General features: G+C 35.0%; 1 protein-coding gene across 5 annotated transcripts in view; it reads left to right on the top strand.

Moving 5' to 3' along the window:
- The window catches only part of LOC145261138 (endoplasmic reticulum aminopeptidase 1-like), a 938,216-nt gene that overhangs the window by 639,654 nt on the left and 275,902 nt on the right, over nt 1-22,660 (top strand). For all 5 annotated transcript variants that reach the window (XM_080119414.1, XM_080119415.1, XM_080119412.1 and 2 more), the window contains exon 4: nt 13,435-13,555. In XM_080119414.1, coding sequence (XP_079975540.1) covers nt 13,435-13,555 — 121 coding nt within the window. The remainder of the gene's footprint in view (nt 1-13,434; nt 13,556-22,660) is intronic.

Below are 22,660 nucleotides of genomic sequence, written 5' to 3'. Positions count from 1 at the left end.
GAGCTCAGACGAACACTTGTCATGGAAGTAACGATAAAACAAAGACAGGCTCGCAGCCCTGAAGAAAATAGGCTGTAGATGAAAGATGTGTGACCTTACAAATGGCATAACTTGATTTTCCGAAACTGTATGATTATGTACACACACATTACATACAAACTGTATGATTATGTACACACACATTATATATATATATATATATATATATATATATATATATAATGTATATATATGTATATATATATATATATATAATGTATATATGTATATATATATGTATGTATATATGTATATATATAATGTGTGTGTGTACCTATTCTTCATCAATATATTTATATGTGTGTTCCTTTGTATGCGTATGTTATAAAGACACTTGTAATACCTGTATAACAAAAAAAAACTCAAATAAAAATGCTTCTAACATAATCATGATTATATTTCCAATATCAATATTCTGGACACTTGACCTTTCAGATGTTTTTATTTATTCCTCATCTTTATTTTTTTTTTCTTGCAATATTGACGTTTGTGAATCAATCATCAGGGAAGTTATATATTTTTTTCATCTCTCGATTATCCGCCAACATTCTAATCAAAACCATTTCCCTCTGCCTTTCGATTTAATTTATCACAAGCGCCTTTGATGTAAACCCTAGAAGGACCTCTGTGATCTGCCTTCTGAAGGAATGCGTTTTAATCTAATATCCAAACATTGCAGAATGAGCCCTTTTGGAACCAATAATTAGAAATTACATTATGGTTTTGTCGTAATGAAAATGCAACTAAGATGGTTGGATTTCGAATCCTGAAGGTTGTAGATGGAAGATGTGTGACCTTACAAATGGCATAACTAGATTTTCCGAAACTGTATGTTTATCTGATGAAAATAAAATGCAACCGTTATATATTTTCTAAAAGAATACCCGTCCAAGGACAGGTAAAAAATAATTCCTTCTCCCTCCGAACAGAACACTTTTGCATCACTTGTATGTGCCTTACGTAAATTAAGATGGCGATATTATGCTAGTAAACCTTATGTCTAGAATTCTTTTTCAGTTTTGGTCAAATGATTTTGATTTTACAAAATGTCTCAAATTTAAGGCTAAACATTGTGTGGTCTTAAAAAGAAACTGTAATTCGGAGAACTTTGCTTAATTTGTATCTAATGATTATGCATCAAATTTAATGCAAATCTGAAATATTTGAATTTTCAAATGGAAAGTTGTGCCCATATTATGTTTTCTGAAAATCCTGTAAAATACCACAAATGGTAATGTGAAGAATACTTTGAAAAATTTCACTAAAAAATTGAAGGTATTTAATTTTTATACAACGGGCATTCAGACCGTTTTGGACTTCCCTTGCATAAAACTAAATTAACAAAATATGTTGGATATCGGGCCTATATAATTTGTATGTGTATATAACTATGACAAGGTCAGTGATCGTCTGTCTTCGTGTGCACATGTGTGTATACAGTCATGGGTGTGTGTGTGTGTGTGTGTGTGATATACATACAGTCTATAAGGAGACCTTAAGACATGTACCTTTTCTCCTTTCTCCGGTTGGTGCCCCTTGCACTTCAATCTGGAAATCAAATCACGCATCCTTATAAAACACGACTTGTTTATTGTTATTTGTAGACAGTCTTAATTCGGGATCTTCCTCACTTCTGAGAGAGTCTCTCTGTCGCTGAATCCATTCAGATTTCTTTCTAATTTTCCGCTTTCTCATCTTGACTGCAAGACTCTCTCCTCTGAATCTCGGACTCTTTCTCTCGCTCTCTAATTCTGACTTTTTTTTTTTTTACATGGAGGTCACCACTTATCAAGGCCCGGAAGTCACTCGGATATAAGGGTTATTGCGTGTACAGTAATCAATGGGATAGTATCGTAGTAATCGTTAGTATTAGAGATTTGATAAAGTGTTTTTACTTAAGGGGGCGGTTCATCAGGACTTTGTTTATGTTGGACTTGAAGACATCCAAGTTGTAGTCAGGTGGGCAACAGCAAACGGAAGAGAGTTCTACAGTCATGCACTTCTAAGAAAGAAGCTTTGCTCATGGAATCTACGCTTTGATTTAGGCACAGATAAAGAGTGGGGAAAATTAATGATAGTGGTTTCAGCTAGACGGGTGTTTATCGTGAAAGATTGGTGAGGGGGGAGCCCAGAGATTGGATCTCAGACGAGCACTTGCCATAGAAATAACGATAAAACAAACACAGGCTTGCAATGTCTCTTCTGTGGGAAAGAGGCTGTAGGTAAGAGAAAAGAGCATCCCCCACTAAGCCCCGAAGTCTATTTTGTACTCTGTCAAGGCAGGATATGCTGTTTTTAGAAGCTTCTGCCCAGATGTGGCAGCAGTACTCAATCCTTGGACGTACTTGCCTTTTGTACAGATAGAGAATTTATTTCTTAGTTCTCTCTGTGTCCCTTACTTATATATTGGCGTTGCAGGATGTGGAGCGGCTCTCAACTCAGATGACGTTCCCACTCTTGCTAGGCTGCACCTGTCGGGTTGAAACCCTGTAATTGAGTTTGTCAGCTTTAACATTTGACACTCCTGCACCGACTTGATGCAATCAAGTTGTTCAGGTCAGGTCTGCATTATCCACATATTAGGGAATATAACAAATATAGACCTCCTTACTAATCCTTGTTTAGTAGTTGTATTCCAAAATTGATAATGATCAGTTAATTAGTTTAGGACTGAATCTCGTACATATAAATATATAAACATATACACATACCATACTTTATATAGATAGAGATTATTAACTGTATATAACCAGCGTTGACATGAAGAAAAAAAAATAGAATTTACTGCCTTATTTATGAAGAAACGGAAATTAATTTTGGAGACTTAAAATTTTAAAGAAAACCCAGCAAACGTCTCCTTGTGTCTTTCATCTATGAAATGTTTTATTTGTCTTAGTTAAATAGACGAAATGACTGACGGTCACTCGACAAAAAGAAGCGTTTAAAAGATCAACACGTAAAAATACGCACATTTATGCATAAAGAACTTCTTAAATTTGTTATTGAAATGGTACAAATATTGAGATTGTCATCACAAAAGAGATTGATAAGGCTTTATTTGACAAGTTTTTTCAATTGCTTATAAAAATTGCAATCACACCCCAATTTCCTTGTGAACGTTCAAAATGTTATTATCTCAGACCACTAGTGTTCACTACTGATCTCAGCGTGGCCCACTTATAAGTAGCCCAGAAAATGTAGTAAAGAGGAGGAATATTCTTTTTATTGTTTAAATTATCTGTAGCATTGTTAAAATTACCTGTAATGTTATACAAGATGCTGGAACTGCTCCGTTGACATCTATACATTTCTGGGCACATTTAACAATGTTTGCTGTTACTGCCTGTAGATCATCTCTGGTGATTCTCGTGATAGCATTAGTAATGTTCTCCTTTAATTGGTTTACATTGTGAGGATTATTTGCATAAACTTTTTGTTTTAGAGCCCCTCAAATATATAAAAATCACATGATGACAATGTGGTGGTCATAACTTTTTGCTTATTGTTCTCTCTTCCATAAACATGTCATGAACTCGTGTCAGTGATCAGTGACACTTGTGGCATGTAGTGCCATCTTGTCAGTAAAAGAATTGCATTTTGTCTCTCTACCATCTTCATGTCATACTAGAGCATATTGCGGGTTCATCTCTATGAACTCTACCTCGTCCATCAAGGGATCGTTCTTGGTGTAATGTGCATGTCATCTCAGAAACGCAGTACCAGATCGAGAGAGCCAAGATGTAAGCAAAGCTCCACCGAACTCCATCACTGAAAAAGTAAAACACCTTTTGTATGGGGTGGCATTCGCGGTGGTACACAATAGGGATCGAATGGCATATAATATGACAGGAAGGAGATTTTTCTAATTATCAATCGAACATCCGTTAATTGATGCAACCAATTGAACAGTCTTCCAAATGATGCCATTATATCTTTCACGTTAGCCATTACCCTTAGGGTTGTAGGAAGTTGTCCAGCTTATACCTACTCTTCGTTCCTGCAGAAATTATCGAAGCTGCTCTGACATGAAAGAAGCCTCTCAGTCCAAATTTATATAGGCAGGAACTCCAAAGGTAGCGAATAAGGAACAAAGGCATTGTATAATTGCAGTAGTCGATATGTCTGAGCAAGGGAAGGCAAAAGGAAACCGTGAATATTCGTCAACAACAGTTCATATATATCGGTTCCTTGTTTTCTTGGTAGCGGTCCTTTAAAATCAAAATCGAGTCTTTCAAACAGTTGTGTTGCTTTTATTAAAACGTCAGTTTGAGATTTATGAAACCGAGGCTTTATTTCAGCACACGTTTGGCGGGAATTTGTAATTCTTTTTACCTCCTCCACTGAGAAAAGCAAGTTTCTACACCTCACAGCATAAACCATTCGCAGTTTGTCCCCATTTGATGCCGTACAGCATACTCTTGACAATGTATCAGCTGTTAAGTTCTCCTTGCCGCGTCGGTAGCTGACGTAAAAAGAGAATCAAGATTGTTCAATTCTCCACCTCACTATTTTCTCATTCTTTATTTTGCTTGTAGTTTTAGAGCTGTAACTGCTTTTTGGTCAGTAATAAGTTTAAAGTGGTGCCTGATCAGGTAGTGCTGTCATTTTCTTAATGAAATCCATTGGGAGTAGTGAGCAAACATGCCCATAGCATGTCGAAGGGAAGGCCGATTGTCAGGAACAGACATCTGGAGTAAAGGTTTCAATCGGTCTGCGTCTGGTGCTATAAAACTTTTGCTTATAGTATACCCCAGTAGATTTATTTTGTCCAGTCCAAACGAGCATTTGTCATCGTTTAGGGTAAGGTCGTATTTGTCTATGGCAGACATGAACCGTCTGAGATTTTCGTTGTGTTCTTATTTATTATGGCCACATACTGTGATGCAAATGTACCTTCCAGATTCTCATTCATTATAATTTGGTTTACTATCCTTTGAAAGCTGGCTACCCCATTTGTAATGACAAAAAGAATTCTGTGAAATTGATATAGTCGACCGTTCATCTTGAAAGCTGTGTATAGTTTGCCTTTAGGTCTATTAGCGATCTGATGGTATGCGCTTTTAAAGTCCAGTGTGCTAAACATACGATATTTGTCTATTTTCAATATCATTTTATCTATCCTATCTAGGCGTCCAAAATTTTATCTATCCTATCTAGGCGTCCAAAATAGTAAATTTATTTATAGTTTGGGAGTAATCTATAACCATTCTCTTATTTTTATGGTTTTCAGAAGCGGTTATAACTACCTGAGCCCTCCAGGGGGATTTGCTAAGCTCAATCATACCGTCCTAGAAGTGTAAGCCATGTTTAGTTTCAGAACAGTTTCCGATGGTTACTTGTTCTACACAAGTCCTGGGGGTAACTGGTTCTCAGTAGACAGTTCTAGAGTTGGAATCCAGTACAAAAGATTCTTCCCGTGTTGACACGAAGAAAACATATGCGAAGTTGCTACAGAAAGGTTTAATATTTATGGAGCAATTCTGGTTTCTGATTGGTTGGTAGAAGAACGTGAATTAATTCGATTCGTCAGTTCTTAGCAGCATCGTTTATAAATAGAATCTCTCGACTGTGCGGGATCATGCCCAATTATAGTGCAAAAAATATTGCAACACCACCCCTATTTTTTATAATGGGGAAGTCCCTTTGGTTCATCCTGCTCAAAAATAAATATATATTTTTATATTCAATTATACAAACAAAATCAGAAATCATTTGGATCTTAAAATTTTAACATGTAAAAAGAAGACATTTTTAATTTTGTTCAAATGTCAAACATATATATATATATGTGTACAGAAAAGATAAAAGAAATAAAATGGATTTGTATTTTTACCTTAAAAAGGGGTGGGTATGTGAAAAAGAAGCCATTTCTTAAATTTGATTATGCAGTTTTGTTAAAAAAACACATACAGGTATACATATAAATAAATATACATGCAATATGTACCCGTTAAAAAGAGAGTTTTTGTTTGTTTGTTTTTTGTTAATTAAAACAATACAAAAAAAGAGTAGGACATTTTTGATAAATAAGAAAGAAAATTAATGTGCATAAAAAGTCAATTGTAATTTATGCGCATCTTAAAATAAGCAAAAAGTATTTGTCAAAAAGAAAATGTACAAAGAAAATATTTTCCAAAACTTACACTTTTTACGTTTTTTTTTTTTCAGTAAAAGTATTAGTTATGCATTAGTAGGTCAAAGTGTTATTACAAGCAAAATGGATGCAGCTTAACGTCTTGCCCATGACATTTTTTTTTCAATATATAGAAATTTATATACATACAGGCCCGTGAAAAATTATTCAAAGTCGAATCGTCCAACAAGTTTGGAAGCAAAACACTTTAATTTTATTCTTGCTGTGGGTTTCGTGAATACATCTGCGATATTTTGTTCTGATGAGATGTAATTCCTTTTTCACTTCGTTTTTTATGAAATGGTATTTTATATCTATATGCTTAGATTTTTGGTGGATTATTGTATTCTGTGCTAAGACTATACTAGCTTGATTATCACAATTAATTGCTTTTAGTTAATTCTGGCTCTAAAATAGTTTTTAGGATATTTTTTAGGTAGAGTGCTTCCTGATCGCGATAAATTCTGTTTCACACGTAGAGAGAGATACAATCTATTGCTTTTTAGATTTCCATGAAATAATAGGCCCATTTTCTGATAGTCTGAAACAATATCCAGATATACTTTTTCGATCTTCGTCGGTTCCTCAATCTGAATCTGAAAATCCTTTTAATTTTAGGGGATTTTTTGATTTTCTAAATACTAACTTCTATTTTTTAGTTCCTTTTAAATAACGAAGACTTGTTTAGCTCTGTTTAAATCCTTCATTGTCGGTCTTGATCATTTTTGTAATAGTTTTGTTACTGTAGAGCATATATCAGGTCTCGTCAAAGTCATTAAATATATAAGACTTCCTATGATTTCTCGGTATAATTTATACTCATTATTTTAGATTCTGTGTGTATATTTTTATTAATACCATTTTCGACCGGTGTAAAGCGTTTTTTGCACTCTCTCATTCCAAATTTTAATAGTATTTTGTTAATGTATCTCGATTGATTCATTATAACAAGTCCTTTCTTTTGAGTAAATTCTATCCCCAAAAAACAGGATATTTTGCCAAGATCGGTTATTTTAAATCTTTTACTTAATTTTTTTCTTAACATCGGTTAACATTATGTCACAATTTGATGCTATTAAAATATCATCGACCTATCAGACCGAAATCAGTAGTTTATTGTCTTTGTGTTGGGTATATAAATAGGGGTCTGCTGGGCATTGTTTAAATTATTGTTTAATCATGTAATCATGAAATACTGTATTCCAACACTCTGCTTTAGACCATACAATGACTTGTTAAGTCGCCACATGCTATTTTTATTTTTCATTATAAACCCCTCTGGAGTGATCTAAATTATAATATAATTAACATATAAAATTAAAATATAAATTTTACAGTCTATTGGGCATTCAAATAAGCATTTTTTACGTCCATTTGATGTTTAGGTCATATTGCGATGTGATTTGCAATAAAATTGTGATTGTCGTTAGGTTTGTGTTTGGTGAAAACGTAGAAAAATATTATATATCATAAATCTGAGAGTATCCTTTAGCAACAAATCTAGCTTTGTAGTGTTCACCGCCTGATGTTGTAGTCTTTTTGTAAAGACCCATCTTGTAGAAATGCCATGTTTATCTTTTGGGAGAGGTACTACTTTGTAAGTATTATTTTCGGTTACGCATCTATTTCCTTTCTCATTGCTGATTTTAGCATAACCTCTTTTCAAAACGATATCGTTTACTCGACTGCTGTCAGCAAGTTCTACAAAATGATTTTGAGACTTAAAGTTGGGATCAAAAGTGATAAAATCAGATTTCTTCGTAATCACATGTGGCGTTGCACCATAATCGACAAGAAAATTATTATTGTTTGTTGAAGCGTTAAACGTACATGAAAATAAGAATTATGTTCGCTTACAGAACTCTCACCATTTTAATGAAGTCGCCATTGAAAGTCCTGTATCTACATTGGAAACTCTTGTAATTAGGTTGGCCACAAATAAGCAAAAAATTTTGTACTTTTTTAACGAGAAAAATTGTTTTTGGCAAAGTTGCGGTTTTTATTGCCGGCATGGGTATAATTTAATTTTGGTGTTTTTATGTGTGCATTTTTAAATTTCATAACATTTGTAGATTCGTTTTTTTTCTGTGAGCATTTTTTCAGTTTCCTCGTAACTTCTGAGTGCCACCTTGGATTGACTAAAAGTCATGGGTTTTTCTTTCTGGGTTATCACGGTAGCAAATGGCTTGAAATCACTCGGTAATCCCTTGAGGACCATGGAAATTAACAGACTGTGACTAATAACTTCACCAGACATTTTAAAGAATTTGCAGTGGTTTCGGTTCTTATAATGTAATCTGTAATGGTTTCGGCTTCCATTCGTTTTAGAGAAGTCAGTTCAGTATATAAAGAAATAATTTTGGGGGTTTCTTTCAATAAATAATGCTATCTCAATATGTTTAACGCTTTACAGCCATCATTCAGGGCTTCTCTCATTACCAGTGATAGACTTTGGTCATCTAAGCACTATTAATTCCACAAAGACAGCTGCATTCTTTTCAATGAAGTCGGGGTCAATTCTGTTTTCAGGTTGTGCCTGAAGTACTTCGTGTAGCTTTTGAATTCGTAGATATTCTAAAAATTTCACTTACAACAATTCAAATTTTGATTCAGATCTATCGAAATAAAGATGCACGTTGGGTTCATAACTTCTAGAAGTGTAAGCCATGTTTAGTTTCAGAACAGTTTCCAATGGTTAGTTGTTCTACACAAGTCCTGGAGATGACTGGTTCTCAGTAGACAGAACAGTTTCCGATGGTTAGTTGTGCTACACAAGTCCTGGGGGTGACTGGTTCTCAGTAGACAGTTCTCGAGTTGGAATCCAGCACAAAAGATTCTTTCCATGTTGACACAAAGAAAACATATGCGAAGTTGTTACAGGAAGGTTTAATATTTAATATTTCAACAGTAGTCTTTTTATCTCAGAGTCATTGAATTTTTTATTATTATAAAAAAACATCTGCTTCTCACTGCTATGGATGTGCAGTTTTCAGTTAAGTTTTCGAAAAGTAATGGATTTTTGCTGTGATCAATCAACAAATTTTCATTGTGGGCATTGAACTGCCAAATTGAATTTCAATCTGTGAGTGCTGTTGAAAAAAATCGTGTCCCAGTATTATTTCACAACAAGTTTTTCATTATGGATAATTTAGTAGTTTTACAGGAGACGTCATTAAATAGTAAGTCTACCAAACAATAACCACTTACTTGTGCAATGATGCGTTTGCCATTGTTACTCTGCTGGAGGAAGGGGACAAAATACAATTTTTTGTTTTTTACCAAGCTTTATTTCTTAAATTTTCTGAGCTCCTGGTGTCGAGCACAGCATTCGTAGATCTTTTCACTTTTGTAATAGTTTTTGAAAGGCAGTCAGGAGAGGCGGTTAAAGTTGCAGATGTATTTTGACGAGTGGCTTTGTATATGGTTATGAAGACTTGCATACCTTTGAAAAACGACCAAGTTTTCCACAGTTATGACAACGAGTATCTCTGGCAGGGCATGAAACTCATAGGTGTTTAGATAAGCCACAAAAATAGCAGGTGTCCCTTTTTAAAACGGCAGTGACCGATTGTTTTAGAAGCTTTGTCAGACTATCATCATGAGGAGAGGTCAGGTGGGTTTAGCTTGGCGCCCACTGTGTCTGGCTGTAAATAAGAACTAGACTGCTGTATAACACATTCAAAGGTATAGGCTTGCTCGTAAGCTGTTCTAAGTGTAAAGTTCTTATTCTAAAGAAGGCATTGTCTTACCTGAGCATTATGTAAGCCGTTAATGAAGGCATCCAAAATGTGTTGCTCTTGGGCCTCTAATGCCGTCATTGGGCAGAAGTTGCAATCTTTGCCAGTGTCTGAAGGCTCTTAAGAAAATGGTCCAATGTTTAACCTGATTCTTGTCAGTGAGTTGCAAGTAGGTGTCTAGAAAATATCTCATTTTTGGGCTTCTTTGTAGGTAATGCAATTTGAGCTAATTTCATTGACTGTGTGAGACAGGTAGTTGATAAGGGGCACACGCTTATTGATGGGACATCCTGGTCTTTCTGAATGTAGAACCTTGATGAAATTTGTAAATGTCTCCCACCAATGGTTCTAGCACTTGTCGCTTTCTTGATCTGTTGTAAATCACTCCAGTCGTATAAATTGTTCCATTCTTAATTGAATAAATTGTAATGAAAACAGGACAAGAGATTCCGTCTAGTAATCTTTTATACAATTAAGAATCTTACTATTCGTCTACTTGATAAGCGGAAATGTACAGCTTTTATAGCTTGGATTATCAAAGAGGAGATAATCCATATTCACAACAATCATTCATGAATGTCCTATGACCTTAAAAAGCAGAAAAATAATAAGACAATGATGAGGTATACTTTTGGCTTAGTCACAACGAATCTGTCTGTTATCATTATTACAGGGTAGAAAGATAAAGTTGTCGCCCATAAGAAAACAGCACTATGGCTTTATTTTAAACCTTTTATTGAAAAAAATCAATCCAGGTAACTTGATTATGTAGTAGAGCTGACATCTGTTCAATGTAACTACCATCAGCCTCAATCACTGCCTCGATATAGGTTCAGAAATGGGAGCATGTCTTTTCCACAAGGGTCAGTGGGCGCTTGGCAAATACTCGGCAGATGGCAACGATTAGGCTGGCTTTGGTGCTGTGAGAGGTTATGTAGGTGTTTTCAACATATAACCAAACAAAGTAGTTCAGCGGGTTCAGGTCGGGGGAGGGAGGGGCAGTGAGAGAAGGGTATAAAGTTGTAGCACTCCTCCTTTGGACTTGCGAATTGGCACCAAGTCCTGCTGTCACACCCAAGGTTTGCTAGAGGCTAATTGACTGTACAAGGAGATCACCACACTCTTCACCACATCCAGGAACACTTTGGTGTTGACTTTCAAGCAGACTTTGAAGATGTGAGGTGGCATGATGTGGTCCTTATTTGAAACCACACCAAAGACCATAACCGTGGTTCATGTAATGCGTCGAGCTCAAGTTTTGAACCATCTAGATTTGTATCTTGAGAATACTGGCAATGGTCCTGTTATCATAACTTTGATTGGTAGAGAGCATGAATTGTACAGCAGCGCATCTTCGATCTCACTCATTGAACTTTTTGTCTCTTTCAGACAGGATAGAAGGCTCCTATCGCTCTTGGGTATTGTATGCTCAGTTTGTCAAGTCCAAAGTGGCTGAACAGCAGCCTGGTTCCCACCAGTTTTGGCAAATAACAAACAGAATCCTGAACAGAAGCGCATGCTCTATCCCAACTATCATGGATAATCTCGTCAGCATCAAACAAAGTCAAACTCTTTGCCAAGAACTTTGTAGTTAATTCTACCCTTTGCGGACAAGGCCACCAACCCCCTGTATTTCCTCCTGTACAGAAAATATGCTATGCGACATACAAATATCTGTGTGTGATGTTGCCAAGCTAATCAAAAACCTTGATTCCAATAAAGCAACTGGCCCTGTAGGCATTCCAATTATAGTGCTCAAAAAGCTTCAACCAGAACTAGCTCCCTACTTACAAAGCTATTTAAGCATTGTCTTAAGGAGAATTGCTTCCCAACACCCAGGAAAATCTCACCAGTATACCCCGTATTTAAGAATTTAGGTGATCGGTCATCTCCCTCTCAGTGCAGACTAATCAGTATCCTGTGCATCATAAGTAAGCTGCTGGAATCTGTTTTAGATAGAAAAGTAATCAACCGCATTAGTAAAAATAATCTTCTTAATGACATGCAATATGGTTTCCATTCTGCTAGATCTACAGCAGATGTGCTTAGGGTTATATCTTATAGGATTAGCAAATCTCTCGATGGAGGCTTCCTTTCTAGGGCAATTACTCTTGACATATCAAAGGCCTTTGATAGTGTGTGGCATAAAGGTCTATTTCACAAGATCTCCAGCTATGGTATAGCTGGAAATGTCTTCTCGATTATTAAATCATTTCTCTCTGATAGGTTCTTAAGAGTAGTGGTTGATGGGCAGAAATCAGAAGCCCATAGTATTTATGCTGGGGTCCTTCAGAGGTCTATACTAGGTCCAACTCTTTTACTGATGTACATCAATGATCTTCCAAATCACATCCTTAGATCATTAGATCATCCTTAGATCATGGCAGCCCATCAAAGGCCGTAAACGACCAAGTTCTCTCTGATTCTCTCTCATCTGATCTTGAGTACGTGGTACAATGAGGAAAGAGTATGTGGTACAATGAGGAAATGAATGGCTCTCGTCTTGGGGAGGCTCCATGTTTTGACAAGCTTCTGGGCTTGACCTTTAATCCTGATCTGAAATGGAACATGTACATCAAATCCGTTGCCAACGTCACTGAAAAAATAGTGGGATCCTTCTATCGATCCAGTAGATATCTCACTGCTGATCAAATTCTCTGCCTATATAAGAGCCAGGTATGTCACAGGGTTGAAGTATTGTTGCCACATCTTGGCGGAGCTATTAGAAAAACTTATCCTGCCTTGACAGAGTTTAAGACAGACTTTGTAGCCTGATAGGGGATGTCCTTTTCTCTTCCCTGCAACCTCTTTCTCACAGAAGAGACGTTGCGAGCCTGTCTCTGCTTTATCATTATTTTCATTGCAAGTGCTCGTCTGAGCTCCAATCTATGGCCCCCCTCCCCCAACTTTTACAAGAAACTAGCTGAAAACACTATCAGTTTCACTATCACTAAACACCATCAATAATTTCCTCCACTCTTTATCTGTGCCTAAACCTAAACGTAGATTCCATGAACAAAGCTTCTTTCTTAGAACTGCACACCTATGGAACTGTCTTCCGTTTTCCTGCTTTCCAGCTGACTACAATATGTTCATCTTCAAGTACAATGTAAACAAGTTCTTGATGAGCCGTTCCCCTTAAGTAATCCAATTTACCAAATTTCCACTATTAACGATTACTACGATATTGTCCCATTGACTACTGTACACTCTTTAACCCTCATCCTCGAGTGACCTCCGGGTCTTGATAAATGGTGACTTCTATGTAAAAAATAAATAAAAAACACAACTGGCCAGTTCGTAGATGGTCTGCAACAAAAAAAAGAAAACCGGTTTTCATCAAACGGAAATGGAATCATGTCGTCTTTTCTTGGGCGACAATTTTATTGTTCCATCCTGTGTAACTATTCATAATACCAGGAAGGGTCCATGTAATGATGCAGTAGGGTAGGTTACCGATATAATAGTATGCTAGTTCTACTGATTTTAAGTAAAATTTTATAACTCTAATTTTTTTTTTAACAGGTGCGTGTATTTGCAAACAAAGAGAATATTCATCTTACGTCTTATGCTTTGGATACGGCTGTAACGATTCTTGATTACTTTGAAAAATTCTACGGCTTGCCTTATCCGTTACCAAAATTAGGTAAGTAAAATCTCATTAATTCATTCTGATTCATTCTTTCAGTCTTTTTTTTTTGCATTGATTTGTATGTGATTCTTATTTCTGAACGATAATGTGTTCGAATTGTGTGCTTCTCATTGTCACGTGCTGCTTCATGAATAGTGAGAAAGAATTAATCAAAGCTATTTGTTTCATTTCCCTTAAGTCTTAGAAATCAAGAGGCTCTCTACCTGGGGCTAACACTTGATTTCTATATGAGTTACAATAGATGTTCGAACGCGCCATTAAGGTTCTTTATCTCTCACTGAATAGAACTTAATATGACCAGTAATTAATAATAAATTTGAACACTATTAAAAATATATGTATAGAAATAAATAATGATAAGTAGTATGACTACACATTAAAAAAAGCTAAAATAGGTTTAAGGCTCCTAAAAAGCATATTAGAATTGTCCTCAAGAACTCGTGGGACAATTGATCTAAGTTATAATTAGCTCTAAATGACAGTCATGTGGATATTGAAGGTTCAATCCTCAGTACGGGCGATATTAAGAGTTCAATTACAAATTGCTTAAGTCTTCTACCCGGTCATGGCTGAGAGAACAGGAGCAAGCTACCTTTATGTAAGTTTGATATACAAATTCCAGAGTTTGAAAAGATACACCTAAAGAAAGTTGGAGGCTACATCTGCCGAAACGTTGTGAGAATAAGATTTATGTATGTATGTTTGTGCATGTGTACGTTTGTGGATGGATGTGTGTATTTTATGCATGTGTGTGTTTGCGTGTATGTGTTTCTTGCTCATTAATTACACCTTATACTAAAATGAATTTTTTTAAATTTTCATTTCGCAACATAATATGATTACGAAATTAAAGCCACCTAAATATATTTACGTTTTCTTTGTGAACAAATCGGTCATTTTTTTTCTTCCACTCCCGAGCAACGCCTGGTAGATACAGCTGAATAATAATAAATATCAACTAGTTCGAAAGTAGGTAGCAAAACCTTTACATTTGCAATGTTACATTCAAACAAGACGAAAAGTCGGCAAATAAAAAGACAAAGAAAACAGATGGACACTAATACAATGGCCATAGAAAGATCCATGCTAGAAATATCATAGCGACAGCACATCGGAAACAGGGTAATTTGAGATTATAGGGAAATGAATTACGTGACCTCTAAGTACAAAGTTCTGCTGAACCAAACATGTCAATATTCAAAGACAACATACGAATCTATCAGATAGTAGAGTGGTATTTAACAGATCAGAAAAGGCCAAATGGAAGACCTCCAAGGTAATCGATGAATGGCAAAATCGAATGATTTCGGCCAAAATAGAAAAGTTGATGAAATGTCACTCGTGATGTCTAAAAACATTCGATTTGTTCATACAAAAAATCCAACCAAGACAATCTTTTGATTTAGAAAAGCTAAAAGAAAAATGTTCACAATGATTTAAGTCATATTTTGATATTCTTGTAAGGGCCGTCATCTAATTATTCACCTATAATATAAAGCTCACCTGTCTGTTTAAATGTATGTATGCATGTATGTAAGTAGTTAAATAGAAGTGTAGAAGGCGGTACAATGTAGAGGTAACGGAAAGACACAAGCTGAAGCAAGTGAGAACGTTTTATTAATACAACTTACAAATACATGTGTACATATTTATATATTTCTTATATGCATTATATTTATATTTGCATCGTGATCACCTGGGAAAGTCGGTCTGCTGGTTTATCCGTGTTATATAATATTTCGAGAAATATCTCTTCGTCAGATGTTTATTTGACTTTGGTTCAATCGTGCTGTTGTAAACAGTAACAGTATCGCGGCAAACAATCGCCCGGAATATGTATATAGTATTTTAATTTAATATGGTTAGGGTTTTTTTTATTCAATTCTTTATTTTATTTCTAATTTATTTATTTATTTTATTTTATTTATTTATTTTTATAATAGTTTATCTTTGGTTCAAACGTGCTGTTATAAACAGTAAGTCTCGCGGTAAATGATTGTTCAGAACTTGTTGATAGCTTTTTAATTTAATATGATTAATTTTTTTTCTTTGTTTTTATTTCTAATTTATTTATTTATTTATAATAGTAATATTTTATATTGAGGAGATTTAATTAATTAATTTATTTATTGTTTGTGTTTCTGCGTTCTGGTTGAGAGGTGGTGGGGGCATAGACTTTGAATAAATCGGTTGGTAAAGGGAGACTACTTGATGAGCTGATCTAAGGGTGATAATCGTTACAGATATTTCTTCTCAGTTAAGTGTATAAGGTTGCATTACTTTTTTATGTATTTTATTTATTTGTTTATTTATTTTTATTTTAGTAATATTATTCATATTCTGGGGGTATTTTATTTAATTCGTTATGTAGTGTATATATACTCATTTATGGATTCTTGTATCTTTAATTTAATTATATAGTAATATTCTATTGACTATAATTATTTGTATACGCAATGTGTTATGACAAAGTGGTTAGAAATTATTTCGAGAGTTTTTCTAATTTTCTTTTAATATATTTATTTATTTAGTTAGTTAACTTGGATTTCTGTTTTTTGTGTATTATGTCTCATTTGTTATTTGCAATTAATATTATTAGGCTTACCCGGAGAAATCAATTAGGCTATATTAGGCCATATAAACTTGCATGAGTGCATATACATGTAGCCATGTAGCCCACATGCTCGCACCATCTAATTCATGTATTTTAGGCTTGCTATTTAATTGTTATATATTGTTGTTATTATTAATGTGTAGTAATCTTGAATAGGGATTGCTTATTTATTATTTTGTTTATTTATTTATTTTGATTTATTTTAATTTAATTTTGGATTTATTTTATTTTATTTTTTAATTGCTATTATATAATGGTGGAATAGTGTGCGTTAAGTTAAGAATGAAGAGCCTAATTCATGTTGGCGATTAATCTTGGGATGCAATTTGCCAATCATGCTTGTATGTATGTATGCCTTAGACTTTCGACAGAGGCGACGGATTTTCACGAGATCGGTATCGTTTTGAAGTCCCCCCCCTCTTTCGGACGATAAATATCAAATATCAAAAAATTGGCTAAAAACATGAATTCTTTTACCCTCAACTGGACACTTTTCTACAAGAAGGGGTCGCTTTTTCCGCCAATATTTTCGAAAGTCATCCCCTATTTTCGATTGACTAACCTTAATTTAAACCTTCGCCACTTTAGGTTTGGCGATAGATGCAACAGCAAAGACGTCACTTTTTTTTCACATTCTTTTCCTCCCACGAGTTCGAGCCTGCCTGCCTTCTACCACCTTTTTTTTTTTGCTCAACACATACCTCCAAACACCCGGGCAACGCCGGGTGCCCAGGTTAGTTGAAAATAAAAGACAAACACAGGTATAAAAACTATATTTTAGACGTTTTCATTTTTTTTCTCGTGTTTGCCTTTATTTAATTATAATCCTCTTTTTTCTTAATTCATTGATCCTGACTATGAGCTTAGTGTACTCGTTAGTGAAGCCTCACTTTGAAAGCTTTGTGGAGTATAGATTTGCCCATAGTTACTTCCTGGTCCACTCTGACTCGAAGTGATAGTACCTGCTAAAATGGCATCTATTAGTTAGTAGAATTTGTTCCGGGAATTATATTAAACTGCCTTGGAAACCCTTCAGCAAAGTATTTTTTCTGTCTTACCCCATCATACAGAAATCCATCTTTCAGAGCTCACTCTGCTCTTCTTTCTGCCTATTCTATATCTAAATCCCACCATCAATTAAAGCTTCCAACCCGTTCTGTGTATAAAAAAACACTGCATCCAGAGGCAAAGTTTCAATTTAGTAGCTTTAAGGAGTATGAAGTCACCTCTTTAGATACTACTGCTTATATGATGTAACGATGGTTACATGGATAAGGATGCGAAATGACGACCTGGGTGTGGCAAGTTCGATTCTAGTTAGTTCCATAGCAGTAATTTCAGTTTGGGATGTTGGTAACCTTTATGTTATCCTCCTGTACGAATTCCTACAACAGAATCAAGCTCTTAACAAAATTGTCCCATACTAATTCAGATGATTGAAATTTACTTACTAATAAATCTACTCAGACTTTAAGTCGTAGCACCTGTCACAACGCGATCCATAGGTTAAATAGGAACTATGGTTTTATAATGTATTTGTTTACATAGTATACACTTACAAGCTAAATGAAACTATAACCAGATACAGCACTGCAAGTTAGTAATAAATCTCTGATGATTCATATTATTTAGTTTCTTCAAACTACTGTTTTCATTTTGAGGGGTTTTTTCACATCGTTTCAGTCGTTGTTATTTCTGACCTTCTTCGGTTGTATCTTGTTAAACTCTGTAATCTTTTTTGTCGAATTTGCGAATCTGCGTGGAATTTTGAATGAAACTTTTTATGTTACATGATAAGGGCTGTCCCCTTTTCATGTAAGTATAAAAATAGAGAGATTACTTAAAATGAAAATAAAATGAGAGAAAGCAGAAATCGAACCTTGGATATAAGTTTTAAAGAACAATAGGTTTAAATGGAATGTCCAGTAAATTGTTAATTCTGATGAAATAAATAATAAATAAACTATTCAATTGTTAAAAGAATGTGGATAATAAAATATGGGTTAAATGAAATAGATATGCAGGTTGAATTCCTTTGTGAAAACAACAAAAGAAAAAATAGGTTATTGGGAAATCAGAATGTCGGAAACGTGTAAGTCGCGCATGTTGGTGGCACGTGAGTTTGGTCACGTTGGCCGGACATGCATGGATTTCTCAATATAGGAAGTGAGAGTTAGTTAGTTAGTTGGAGAATTAGTGAGAAACTCAGAGGGAGTTTGAGATCGACAGACATGGGTTTCAATCGTCTAGAAGCGAGACGATCACTTTTGAAACTTAATATGTGAAGCTTTGAATTCCTGAACACAAAGCCACCTACCGGTCCGTGGAAGAATAAATGTTCAATGTGTTTTTATATTGCCGCCTCCTGTGTCCATCATTACATGAAAAAGATATTGTCTATTTATGTGTACAAACTATTTGAAATTCATCATCTAAAAAATATATGTGTTAGAAAGTAAATGTGTCTATTTATGTTATACAAACACTCTCGTTCATACGAACTGTCAAAGCATAAATGCCAACCTATCAATCCATCGGCATAAATGCAAACCTCTCAATTATTGGTCTGTCTATCTAGATAGCGAATCACCTCTCAAAGTTTATTTATATGTACACTCACTCTCTCTCTTTATATACATCTGTTAATGTTTCCATATTTCACAACATGATCACACACATGAACCTTCAAATATCTCTTACTTCCAGGAACAGTCTTAAGACGCTTATCCTTACTAATAAGCCCTCACGTAACATACGTGCACAAGTGGTATTTTCGTCTAATAATAATAATAATAGAACGTTAAAATATAACATTTATTTAATCCATGGGAGTAGCATGCTCTCATTCCGTCAACCATGACCAGATTGAAGTTCTAAGTAACTTACAATCATTCGGTATTTTGAACATTCAATCTCCAAAAGAGGATAACTTACAACTGAATTTTACCAAGTTCTTCATCCATTATGCCACGGGTTCTTACAGACAATTTTTGGTATGAATTTTGGGGGCTTTTAATAAATTCTTGTTTTTAAATGTACAATCTTATTACTTCTGATTATATTAGTTTGACAAAAAGATTCTAGAGTTTGACAGAAAGATTCTCTAGTTAGATAAGAGACTTCTAAAGAAGGTCAGGGGATACATCGACCGAAACGTTGTGCAAATAACACTCAAAATGAGAACAGAAGTCAGAAGAATCCAAATAATATGAATTATCAATCCTAATATGAAAAATCTAGTAACACAAAATCTCTGATGGTTCGAAAGTGAGTAATGCTGCCACAGTCCAAATGCCAAATTCTTCAGTAGAATTAGGGTATCTACAGTGCTTCTTACAAAAGAGACAAAAAAGAACGGCAAAAATAACAAAAGATTGTACTTAATATGAGTTTTACAGAATTGTGGATTAGTGACATACAGAGAGGCATGAGATAACATTCAAATTGAGGATGAAAGGTATCTGATCATATTTAAACTATCTCCTTTTCTCATTATATTCTTCATTACTAGAACTTATACTTGAGTCTTTGTGGCAGATAGTCAAGGAACTGGCCCTGGGTACAGTGGCGGCTCGTGCCTAAGATTAGTGGAGGTGCTGTTTAAAAAAATGCGTATTGTTTTAATATTGTGCAAAAATAAAACAAACATAAAAAATATACATAATTTATACGTATGCACACGTATAAAAATACAATAACTTAAAGGAATTCTAAATAGATGTAAATATTTGGAATAGCTTACTTATATTTATTTAAAAGTAAATTCCATTCTTCTTGTTTTAATTTGTGAGAAAAGATTGATAATTTTCTCCTTAACTTCTGAATGATTGCTGAAGAACTTTTTTTCAATTGAAAGCACTGCAAGTGCATTTAGTCTTTCGCAACCCATGGTGCTCCTTAGAAAAGTTTTTATTCTTTTCAGAGTTGAAAAACAACGTTCTGCCTCTGATGTAGTCATGGGAATTGTCAAGATAATTTTTATGAGTTTTGTGATTTCACTAAGAACATCGTTTAAATTGTTTTCCAAAATAAATTTCAGGAGATCAATTACTTTGCAATACTCATGGATATCTGACCTACTATAAAATATTTCTAACTCAGTTTCAAACTTTTGTTTGTCAATCATGGGATATGCTTCAGTTGTCAAGGATATCTCGTCTGTAGGTAGTTCTTTCTTTAAACTAGCAAAGCTTTTCTTGTTAAACAATTTAGTAAGTATTAAATGTTTAGTTGAAGAATATCTGTCCGTTATATCAACAGATATATGGTCACACAGTTCTTTAGCTTCGGCCTTGAGTGTTTGTGAAGGATTTTCACAGTATTTGGAGTTTCTTATCTCTAAAATAGCAGTTTTGAAATTTGCTATGTATTCATTGATATATATATATGCTAATTTCCCGAGATTGCATTTGATTATAAATAATTTCAACATGAGACATAATTTGTATGAAATAGCTCTAACCAAAATATGAAATTTTCATCGTTCAAATATTTCAGAATTCCTGTCGCTTCTGCAACGGTTTCATCTACATATGATGTTGACTGAATTTCAGTGAGACATTTTTTTAATGCTTGAACATTTTCATGAACTCTATTTATGGTCCGTATGTTAAAGTTCCACCTTGTGGCGGATGGACGTGGAATGTTTACATCCAGATGCTTCTTGAGAATGGAAAGACGCTGTGGTGATCTAGAAAAGAAAGTCGGAATAGCCAAAATGTTAGAGATAAATATTCTAGCATTTCGTGTAATGCTTGCTGCATTCCTCATTATTAAATTATGTTGATGCGCATAACAGTGAGTGAAATGTACATTACTATAAACTGCTTTTATTTTCGCCTGAACACCAGCTTTTTTGCCTTTCATGACATTTGCACCATCAAATGTCTGAGCTATCAGTTTTTGGCGATTCCCTTGAAGGATTATATCCAATTGTTGTAGAATACATTTTGATATTCCATCAGCGGTTTGGTTTTCTGGAATAAAGAATCCCCAAAAGCGTTCAAGTATTTTTTCATCCAAGACGTACCGTAAAACAATGATCATTTGTGTATGTTCAGACACATCTGTTGTATCGTCAGCCATGACAGCTACAAAGAAAGCTTTGCTAATTTCTGCCCTTATTTCATCACGGTATATTTGTAAAAGACAGTCAAGTATGTCATTCTGAATGGTCTTGGAAACACCTTTGAAGACACTACTGGTTTCTAAGTGATTCTTTAAATCTGGATCTAATTTATATGCAAAATTTACTAATCCTCTAAATACACCTGGATTTACTGAATCATCTTTTTCATCATGCCCTCGTAAGGGAGTTTCAAAGTTCCCACAAAAGAAAATACAATCTATTATTTTAGATAAAATTTCACGGTTCTTCTTAACATTCATGTTATGATGATTCATTGAAAGTCTGTAAGCCTCACTAAGTTTTTCTTTAATATTTACGGTCCCCAAAGTTGATAGGGAAACTACATTGTCAACGTGCTTCTTTTACTTCTCATGCTTTTCAGTTCTATCTTTCATTTTGCTAATAGTTCTGAAACCATCTTTTGTCCATGTTACATCACCCCCAAACAACAAACAAGGAAAGCAGAACAATGCCTTTTTTAGTTCACAGCCGCAAAGCCAACTTTTCCGTTGGTACCAGTCAGAATTAAAGCTACGAATATACGCTTTTGTTGTTGCTAATGCCTGGCTGAGATATTTGAATATCAGGCGTTGAACGGCCTCTTTTCTTAATTTCAACTTTATCATGGAGAGGCAGCTGTGAAAACTCAATCTGTTGAAGTTCACTTACCGTCACAGAAGTTATTTCTTGTGGATGCAAGGAGGCCATGGTTAAATTCGTTTTCTTTTAATTTGTTTTTACACATTGATCACCACTTATCAAGGCCCGGAAGCCACTCAGGGATAAGGGTTATTGCAAGTACATTACGTTAGTGTGGAGATTTGATGAAGTGTTTAATTAAGGGGGCGGTTCATTAGGAATTTGTTAACATTGGACTTGAAGACATCCAAGTTGTAGGCCGGAGGGAAGCTGGCAGACGGAACAGAGTTCCACAGGCGTGCAGTTCTAAGAAAGAAGCTTTTTTCATGGAATCCGCGTTTTGATTTAGGCACAGATATAGAGTGGGGGACATTTTTCACAGTGGATTCAGCTAGATAGATAGAAGGATCCTACCATCTTTCCAGCGACCTTGGCAACAGACTTGATGTACGTGTTCCATTTCAGATCAGGAGTAAAGGTCAAACCCAGAAGCTTGTCAAAACACGGGGCCTCACCCAGATGAGAGCCATCCATCACAATTGATGCCAGCTGGGGATCAGAGCGTCGATGATGTAAGGATAGGAGTTTGGTTTTGGATGCATTAAAGGTAACCAGCCACATCTTCCCCCACTGAACCACGTGCTCGAGATCAGAGGAGAGAGAATCCGAGAGAGCTTTGTCATGTACAGCCTTTGATGTGTTGCCGTAGATGGTAGTG

The sequence above is a fragment of the Euprymna scolopes genome, chromosome 37 (genome assembly GCF_053919585.1).
Source record: "Euprymna scolopes isolate OS-2025 chromosome 37, ASM5391958v1, whole genome shotgun sequence".
NCBI lineage: Eukaryota > Metazoa > Mollusca > Cephalopoda > Sepiida > Sepiolidae > Euprymna > Euprymna scolopes.
This window is presented reverse-complemented; position numbering and strand designations above follow the sequence as displayed.